We start from the raw sequence: 10438 nt of genomic DNA on the forward strand, positions 1-10438 counted from the left end.
ACCCACTCCAGTGTTCTTGCCTGGAGAATCCCAGGGACAGTGGAGCCTGGTGGGCTGCTGTCTATGGGGTCGCACAGAGTTGGATACAACTGAAGCGACTTAGCAGCAGCAAGGAGAGTATCCAGAGAAGGAAATGGCAACCCACTCCAGTATTCTTGCCTGGAGAATCCCAGGGACAGAGGAGCCTGGTGGACTGCCACATGGGGTCACACCGAGTCGGACACGACTGAAGCGACTTAGCAGCAGCAGCAAAGAGAGCTTCCATTTTCCCTGCCCTGGCTTTAGAACATTGCATTTTCAGAATGAGGTGGTAACAAATTGGCCTTTCCATAATAAAGACATTATGCAGCCCCAGGCCAATTCATGCTGGGAGTGCCAGCTACACATGACCTCCTATGAAATCCAGATGCTGCTTTATTGCTTTTGTTATTTTCCACAGTGTTTCACTCCTGTTTGTCATCCTCCTGTATTATGTAAAGATGTCCCAATACCATCCCTTCGTTAAATCTGAAAACATTAAGCTGCTCAAACAGAGATTTACATAATTCTCGAAGAGCAAGAAGATGGAAAACACTTCGAGTCTCTTTTCAATATCTCTTCTGCAGTCACCCTGCTCACCATGTACCATACCTGTGACCTCTGGGTGCTTCAGCAACAGGAGGAGCCCATATCTCAGAGTGGTGCTCATTGTCTCTGTCCCAGCTCCAAACAAATCAAATACAGTGGTTGTCAAGTTTTCCAAAGTAAACTCCAATTGTTGATTTTGTTTTTCCTAGGAATGATTTGATAAAATTGTTTGACAAGCTAGTTTATCAGAATTGCCCTTAATCCAAAATAGCTCATGGTGTTTTAGAGTTAAGGCAACATACAAATTACTTGGCAATTACAGGAAAAAAAACCCATTGTATAGAAAAACAAAATACTATAGATCAGTTGACTTAAATGTTATTTTCTCCTGCCTTATTCCTCATTTGCCTAAAAGTTCCATTCATCAGCCTCTTCTGCATTTAGGTAGTGGTTCAGATAGTAAAGAATCTTCCTGCAATGCAGGAAACTCAAGTTTGATTCCTGGGTAGGGAAGATCCCCTGGAGAAGGCAATAGCTTCTCCATCCCCCAGATATTGGAATGGCTACCCACTCCAGTATTCTTGCTTGGAGTATTCCATGGGCAGAGAGAAGCCTGGTGGGCTACAGTCCATGATGTTGCAAAGAGGCAGACACAGCCGAGTGACTAACACATTCACTTTCAGGCTATGCAGCTTAATTTTTTGCCAGCAAGATATAAATAGAAACCTACTGGTACACTTCCTCTTTCTTACTCAAAACAAGTATTTGATAGATTGAAAGTGATTTCCGTAGAAATGGAAATCAAAAGAAAGCTGGAGTAGCAATACTCATATTGGACAAAATAGACTTTAAAATAAAGACTGGGGTTTTGCTGGTGGTCCAGTGACTAAGATTCTGCACTCCCAATGCAGGGGGCCCAGGTTTGATCCCTAGTTGGGGAACTAAATCTCACATGCTGCAACTAAGTGTTCACATACCACAATTAGAAGATCCTGCATGCCACAACTAAGACCTGGCACAGCTAAATAAATAAAGATAAACAAATAAATTAAATAAAGACTGTTACAAGAGACAAGGAAGGACAGTACATAATGATCAAGGATCAATCCAAGAAGATGTAACAATTATGAATACATATGCACCCAACATAGGAGCACCTCAGTGTATCAGGCAAATGCTAACAGCCATTAAAGGGGAAATCTATAGTAACAAAATAATAGTGGGCAAATTAAACTTATAGCACTGGACAGATCATCCAGACAGAAAATTAAGAAGGAAACACAAGCCTTAAATAACCCATTAGACTAGATACATTTACTGTCCTAGATATTAATTGGGAAGTCCATTCTAAGGCACCAGAATACACTTTTTTGTCAAGCACACATGGAACATTCTCCAGGATCTCATCTTGGGTCACAAATCAAAACTCAGTAAATTTTAGAAAATTGAAATCATATCAAGAAACTTTTCCAACCACAAGGCTATGAGATTAGATATCAATTACAGAAACAAAATGTATAAAACACAAACACATGGAGGCTGAACAATATGTTATTAAATAACCAATGGATTGAACATGACTGAGCACACACCCACCACATTGCAACCAACGGTATTATACATGATACTATACACAGAAAATCCTAAAGATGCTACCAAAAAACTACTAGAGCTCATTGATGAATTTGGGAAAGTTGCAGGATACAAAATTAATACATAGAAAAGAAATCTCTTTCATTCCTATACACTAACAATGAAAGATCAGAACGAGAAATCAAAGAAACAGACTCATTTGCCATCACACCAAAAAGAATAAAGTAGCTAGGCATAAACCTACCTAAAGAGGTAAAAGATATGTACTCAGAAAACTATAAGATCCCAACAAAAAAATCAAAGATGACATAAACAGATGGAGAGATATATCATGTTTGTGGATCAGAAGAATCAATATTGTGAAAATGACTGTACTACCCAAGGCAATCTACAAATTCAATGTTCAGTTCAGTTCAGTCACTCAGTCATGTCTGACTCTTTGCGACCCCATGAGTTGCAGCACGCCAGGCCTCCCTGTCCATCACCAACTCCCGGAGTTCACTCAAACTCATGCCCATCTAGTCGGTAATGCCATCCAGCCATCTCATCCTCTGTCGTCCCCTTCTCCTCCTGGCCCCAATCCCTCCCAGCATCAGAGTCTTTTCCAATGAGTCAACTCTTCGCATGAGGTAGCCAAACTATTGGAGTTTCAGCTTTAGCATCAGTCCTTCCAAAGAACACCCAGGACTGATCTCCTTTAGAATGGACTGGTTGGATCTCCTTGCAGATTCAATGTAATCCCTATCAAATTACCAAGGGCATTTTAAAACAAACAAACATAAAAAGCACTTGACAAGTAAAAGAAAGCAGGCTGTTCTAAGTACTGAGTAGAAGGGACTGTTAACATGCAAAAACATTGTCCTTAGGCCAGTATTAATTTCACGATGCATTTGTAACCTCCAGTGGTCCAGTGCCATGTCTAATATTAAGTAATAAACACCCTCAAGGGAGACCAAACACTCTGAATGAGTATACTTTTTAGAAAAAGAGTCATCGCCTTTGACTTTACACAAGCTATAAGCTTGTCAATTCAAAACTATTCTGAAGTCAGTAAGAAATGCAGTGAACTCATAAAACAGTACTAGTATTTTGATTTCTTGAATTGGATTTGAAGATAAAGCCATTACGTGTACATAGCCTATCATTATTAGGCTATAGAAAATACTGCTGAAAGGAATTATATAAAACAATGTTGAAAGATTAAAGAAAGCCTTATAAATAAAGGGCTTCCCAGGTGGTGCTAGTGGTAAAGAACCCACTGGCCAGTGCAGGTAGATGGAAGAGACACAGGTTTGATCCCTGAGTTGGGAAGATCTCTTGGAGGAGGGTGTGGAAACCCACTCCAGTATTCTTGCCTGGAGTATCCCATGGACGAGGGAGCCTGGCAGGCTGCAGTCCACAGATAGTACTGAAGTAAGTTAGCATGTATACAAATAAAAACCTTCCTTGATATAGATCAAAAGCACTCAGTATTATTATGATAGCATTACTGAATTAATGTCACAAAGAAGGCAGATAAGAAGTTTCAAAAATCCATCCCTCCACTGAAACAACAACTGGCCATGCACAAAGTGTCTGAGCAACTACTTTGGGACTCTGAAAACTAGTTAGACACTTGCAGCTGATGTGCTTAAGTGCAGTGTCTGATAAATGTGACATCTCCCATGCTGATTAACATTCCTCATAACCCAGTTCCAAGGCAGACAGTTATAGAAAGTGTGGGCTGTATTTGTGGTGCAGCCAGCGGATCTCAGAACAGGAAACTGGACCACATTCTTCTACATTGGGATTGTGTGTTTGGATCACCAAGAGGCTGGCACAGAAAGCAGCCATTGTTTCAATATCCATGGCTTTCATTGAAAACACAAAGAGAATGCTTTCTTTTCCCATTTATATTTATGCAATGGCACCCCACTCCAGTACTCTTGCCTGGAAAATCCCATGGATGGAGGAGCCTGGAAGGCTGCAGTCCATGGGGTCGCTGAGGGTCGGACACGACTGAGCGACTTCATTTTCACTTTCATGCATTGGAGGAGGAAATGGCAACCCGCTCCAGTGTTCTTGCCTGGAGAATCCCAGGGACGGGGGAGCCTGGTGGGCTGCCGTCTATGGGGTCGCACAGAGTCGGACACGACTGAAGTGACTTAGCATAGCACAGGTATTTAAGAGAATCTCTGTAAGGTCACTATCTGACTATGGAGATAACAGAACAGAGAGTCAATTGACCACACAAGATAAGAAAATAGTCTTGGCAAAAATAATCTGGAAAAGTTACTACACAAAGGAATTAATACAGTCTTCAAATAAAAATAACAATTGTTAGAAGAGTGTAAAATATTATTTCCAGAGTTACCACATTATATTGTATAAAACATGTAAGTATGGTCCATTAACAGCTGAAAAAAGATTGACACAAACCACTGTTGAGGAAACCCAGACACTGGACTTACTGGATTAAAAACTGTAAGATACATGTCTTAGGTATGTGCAAAGAGAAGAAGGAAACCATGTATGAAGAACTAAGAATATCAAAAAAGTATAAGAACAATTAGGGAATATCAGTAATGAGAACAGCATTGTAATAAAGAACCAATAGAAATTCAGGAGCTAAAAGTACAATACTAAAAATTTTAAAACTTACCAGAAAGTTTCTGGTATTGTACTTTTTATAATAAAAAGTAGTATACTGAAGTAAATCATTCACTACATCTAATCATTATAAACTATGTAGATAAATATCCTATTTATAATGGAATATAATATAACCATAAAAAGGAAGGAAATACTGCCATTTATGATTGCATGGATGGGACTTGAAGGCATTATGCTAAATGGAATAAATCAGGAAAAGAAAATAAAATATCATATTATCTCACCTATATATGGACTATGGGCTTTCCCAGTGGTGCAGTGGTAAAGAATCTGCCTACCAAAGCAGGAGACACAACAGACCTGGGTTCGATCCCTGGGTCAGGAAGATCCTCTGGAGTAGGAAATGGCAACTTATTCAGTATTCTTGCCTGGAGAATCCCATGGACAGAGGAGCTTTGTGGGCTACAGTCCATGGGGTCGCAGAGTCAGATACAACTGAGCGACTGAGCACACACACATATGTGGACTATAAAATAAAAATCTGAACTCATAAGTGCAGAGAACACATTGATGGCTGTCAGAGACAAAAAGGGGTCAGAATGAATGAACGTGGTCAAAAAGTACAAACTTCCAGTTGTAAAATATAAATAAGTCCTGGGGATGTACTATACAGCATGATAACTGTAGTTAATACCTTATTGTAAATGTACAAGTTGCTAGGAGGGTAAATCTTAAAACTTCTTATCACAAGAAAAAAATGCAATTATATCTGAGATGGATGTTAATTAGACTTATCGTGGTGATCATTTTGCAATACATGCATATATTGAATCTTTGTGTTGTACATCTAAAGCTAATATGTTATATGTTTATTATATGAATTCTAAATTTCTAATTTTTATTAGAAATAAAAATCTACATTGTCTACAAGTCACTTAAGATCCAAATACACAAATATGTTGAATGTGAAAGAAGAAAAAAGATATTGCAAGATTGAGTAGACAAATAAAGTCTTAAGAAGGCCTGTCCTCAAGAGAAGCTAGTTAACCCGAGCCTCACCTGCTGGGGTTTTATCAGATACTAACTGACCTGAGGGTAGAGAAATATCCCATCCAATTAGCTCTAGCTGTGGGAGAAGTGAAATTCCCAGCTGTGGCCCACTCTCACTTTCCCACCCCATCTAAGGAGGGAGAAAAACACTGAGGAACACACATGAAGTTAACAGTCTAGAGGCATAGGCTCACTAAAATTTTGCGACCCCTAGCAAAATCACTTTCTTGGTATAAACTGACAAGTTTATTCTAATATCCACATGGAAATTTAAGAGACCACAAAAGCCAAAACAATCTTCAGAAAGAACAACAAAGTTAAAGGACGTCTCAATTTCAAAACTAACTACAAAGCTAGTAATTAAGACCACCGGATGATGTGACACTGACATAAAGACAGAGATTATGAAAATAGAGTTGAGATTACATAAATAACCCTCCACATTTTGAGTCAACTGATTTCTGACAGGGATGACTCACGTGGAAAAAACAGTCTTTTCCACAAATGGTGCTCACAGACACCAGCTTCCAACTCCATATCTATGTCAATCCATTTTACTTTACACTCAATTAAGGTTTCTCTCTTCCATCCACCTACTCTTTCCCATCACACTTCTCTGCACTGCTGAATACAGCATATACCCATCTGAAATTCCCTCCCCTGTCTTTCAATGCGAATATATTATTATATTCACAACCGCTGGACATACAGGAAGGCCAGCTGCCTCAAGCCATTCTTTTCCAGTCCATCACACAGTGTGTGCAATTACCATGACCGTCTTCATATTACAGCATGATATTTTGTATTTTCTCAAAATAATAGGACACAACTTAGCGAATAAACAACAACTTGTTTGTAATTGTTTACATTTCACCTGAGGTGTTATTCTGTCTCTCTTTGGGTAGATTCTTATTACACAAAGAGCGGGATCAATTTTTCTACTTATCATGCACACAATATGTATTTAAACTGCTTGACAGCATTGCCTCCCTGACCATTAAAATAACTCTGGTAAATACAGAACTAGTCAATGAACCACAGAATGCACAATCGATCAGATAACTGAACTGTCATTAACATTTTACCTGCTCCATTCTGATTAGGAAACAATCAATATAGTCCCGAGGGTTGTTAATATCCAGGGATGCTTTGTGTTCCATTGCTTTCTCCAACACAAAACTTTTTAAATTAACAACATTTTTAAGTACTTTGTTATGACTTCCTGGTAAATAATCAAAGAGTGCGGGGAAATTATTGCAAACCTAGGAGAGAAACAACTGTTTATTAATGAAGATCACTTTAATAATACTTCTATACCATATGCCAAAACCTTGTCAGAAATGGTATTATAAGTATTAATATAATATGGTCTCTGTATTGAGGGAAATTCTTATCTTACAGGTACATAATTTGCTATACTGATAGATATATATGAGGGAGAACATTCTGACCAGGTATCAAATATGATAATCATTTCCTATAATCATATATGTATAGTATAAAAGCACTGTTATAAAAGTTATCTCATTTTCTTATATCAACTCTTCCCTTCTATCATGAAATATGGGATGGCATGAAATACTATGACTCATCTTTTGTAGATGACAAACAACAGAGGTTAAGAGAATTTGGACAATCTGATATACAGCTCAGGGCTGGTCTCTGATGTTTCTACTGCTCTCTCATAGACTCAAACATAAGATCATATTTCAGGACTGAAATAATACTAAAAACCATGAAACTTAACTCAATGCGATAAAGTCACTGGTCCCCAGAGCAATTAAGTGACCTCTGCAAGGTCACATCATTGTCTTTTAGGTAGAGGGCAGAACATGTCAGCTCAGCAAAGGTGATGAGATTGTTGTTGGTTTGTTATAGGAACCACAAACCAACAACACCTGTGATGTTGGTTTGTGGTTCCTACACCAAACAACCCCAATCACCTTTGTCATCCCCAAAGCAATTACCTTGTCAGTTAAGATGCCAGCTGAAGCACCAAACACTCCTATCCTAGTCAGTGTCCCCTGGCAGTACTCTCCCCCTTGAAGGAGACATTCTTTTTCTTTCCAAACACAGATATTTCTGCCAACTTAATGTGCTGAAGAAGTCCTTAAGTGGTGACTGGGTGAAAAGGCTTGTGGGCAATGGAAGCTTTTCCAGAAGGACATGGAAGTCCTTCTACTGCTGTAGGCATGTTTTGGGGAAGCTACCAAAATAGTTTATGGAAAGTGGCTTTGGAAATTGGTGGGAAAACCACTGAACAGTGTCAATAGGACTGAATTACAGTTCTGTATTCTGGGCACGAATTTTCCTGTCTATCATTAAAGGGCTCCACCATCGTCCCCAGATGAGCCTTCCATGATGCTAAGCTCTGGGCAGGACTGTGCTTTTCACACATTCACCTCACATCTTGGTGTATCTGGACCTCATGGAGTAAAGAGCAGAAATGATTCCCAGAGAAGAAAGGACCTGGGCCTCACCTGAACCCATGGAGAGCTCAGAATCCTGAGGATTTCGTTCAATCTTTCCATTAGATCTAGAAAAACTGGATCTTTATAATCAAAACGGTTCTGGAAAATAATGGAGCAGATCACATTGCAGGGAGCACAGCCCAGGATGAAAGTGGGGTCACAGGGCAACCCTAAAGAATAACAAACAATTTAAACACGTCATTAAAACATATAGGAGACATTTGTATTTAAGATAACAGGTAAAGGTAATTTTAGAAACTCTAAAGCAATATTTTCGGCTTCCTTGTGGCTCAGCTGGTAAAGAATCTGCCTGCAGTGCGGGAGACCTGGGTTCAATCCCTGGGTTGGGAAGATCCCTTGGAGAAGGAAAAGGCTACCCACTCCAGTATTCTGGCCTGGAGAATTCCATAGATAGTCCATGGGGTTGCAAAGAGTCGGACACAACTGAGTGACTATCATTTTCACAAAGCAATATTTTACCAGCTAATTGCATTAATAGAAAGTATTCCACATGCATAAAATCAACATATCACTTTTACCTTAACCTGAGTAGGTAATTTCACCCTAGCTATGTAAATAATGGTTTTTGAAAAGAAAAAAGTCAATTAAAATCCACTGCTTTAATGTGTACTCTTTTCATGCAAAGGGCCGGTTAAGTTGAATGGGGGAAAAAAAGAAAACAGTTTAAAAGACTATTTTTATATCATTTTATAACCTATATTTATCAGTGCTGAATATTATCTGTTTGCAAAGCCTGTAGAAAATAAAGCACTGATAAAGAAAAAAAGAGAATAGTTGAGAACCTCAAAATGCTTTACATAATGTATAGTTGAAAGAATCATCTCTAGAATCAACATGGAAGTTAAACAGAGATTGTAGGTGAATTCATGTATTTAAAGGAACAGATTTTAAAAAGCAGCAAGTATCCATGCTATATGAGAAAAAACTAATACAAATGAACAATGTTGGCCACCACAACATTCTAAAGCAAAAATCCTCCAATAAAAAACAAATAAAATAAATGAGAACAAGAAAAATAACTTTTTATAAAATGGGTTTCTTGTCTAAAATATGAATTGTTGTTATTGTTCAGTCACTAAGTCATGTCTGTCTCTTTGTGACCTCACAAATTGCAGCACACCAGGCTTCTTTGTCCATCATTATCTCCCTGGATTTGCTCAAGCTCATGTCCATTGGGTCAGTGATATCATCTAATCATCTCATCCTCTGTCACACCTTGCCCTCAATTTCCCCCAGCATCAGGGACTTTTCCAATGAGTCAACTCTTTGCATTGGTTTGGCCAAAGTATTGAAGCTTCAGCTTCAGCATCAGTCCTTCCAAAGCATATCCAGTGTTGATGATACCACTTTAATACTGAAAGTGAAGAACTAAAGAGCTTCTTGATGAAGGTGAAAGAGGAGAGTGAAAAAACCTGGCTTAAAACTCAACATTCAAAAAACTAAGATCATGGCATCTGATCCTATCTCTTCATGGCAAATAGACTGGCACAAACTGCAGCTAAAAAATTTAAATATGCTAGATCCTTGGCAGAATAGCTATGCCAAAGCCAGACAGTGTTTTAAAAAGCAGACATCACTTTGCCCACAAAGGTCCATATAGTCAAAGCTATGGTTTTTAAAGTAGTCATGTATAGATGTGAGAGTTGGACAATTCTTTATTGCCTTCTTTAGGCTGAGAGCTGAAGAACTGATGCTTTGAACTGTGGTGCTGGAGGAGACTCTTGAGAATCCCTTGGAGAGCAAGGAGATGAAACCAGTCAAACCATACCAGGTGATCTGGTATTCCCATCTCCTTAAGAATATTCCACAGTTTGTTGTGATCCATGCAGTCAATAGAGAAAAGGAAAGTTTAACCCACCAGAATAAAAGTTCCAAAGAATAGCAAGGAGAAATAAGAAAGCCTTCCTAAGTGATCAATGCTAAGAAATAGAGGAAAACAATAGAATGGGAAAGACTAAAGATCTCTTCAAGAAAATTAGAGATACCAAGGGAACATTTCATGCAAAGATGGTAACAATAAAGGACAGAAATGGTGTGGACCTAACAGAGCCAGAAGATATTAAGAGACGTGGCAAGAATACACAGAAAAACTATACAAAAAAGATCTTAATGACCCAGATAACTATGATGGTGTGATCACTCAC

At 38.7% G+C, this 10438-nt stretch overlaps 1 protein-coding gene across 1 annotated transcript in view; it reads right to left on the reverse strand.

Annotated features, from left to right (window-relative positions):
- The window catches only part of LOC104985773 (cytochrome P450 2C42-like), a gene marked incomplete at its 5' end in the record, with an annotated part of 28845 nt that extends 20402 nt beyond the window's left edge, over positions 1–8443 (reverse strand). Inside the window, 3 exons of the mRNA XM_010836117.1 lie at positions 631–772; positions 6888–7064; positions 8283–8443. Coding sequence (XP_010834419.1) covers positions 631–772; positions 6888–7064; positions 8283–8443 — 480 coding nt within the window. The remainder of the gene's footprint in view (positions 1–630; positions 773–6887; positions 7065–8282) is intronic.
- Positions 8444–10438: the final 1995 nt, after the last annotated feature.

Source organism: Bison bison, unplaced genomic scaffold (assembly GCF_000754665.1).
Source record: "Bison bison bison isolate TAMUID 2011002044 unplaced genomic scaffold, Bison_UMD1.0 scf7180017845621, whole genome shotgun sequence".
NCBI lineage: Eukaryota > Metazoa > Chordata > Mammalia > Artiodactyla > Bovidae > Bison > Bison bison.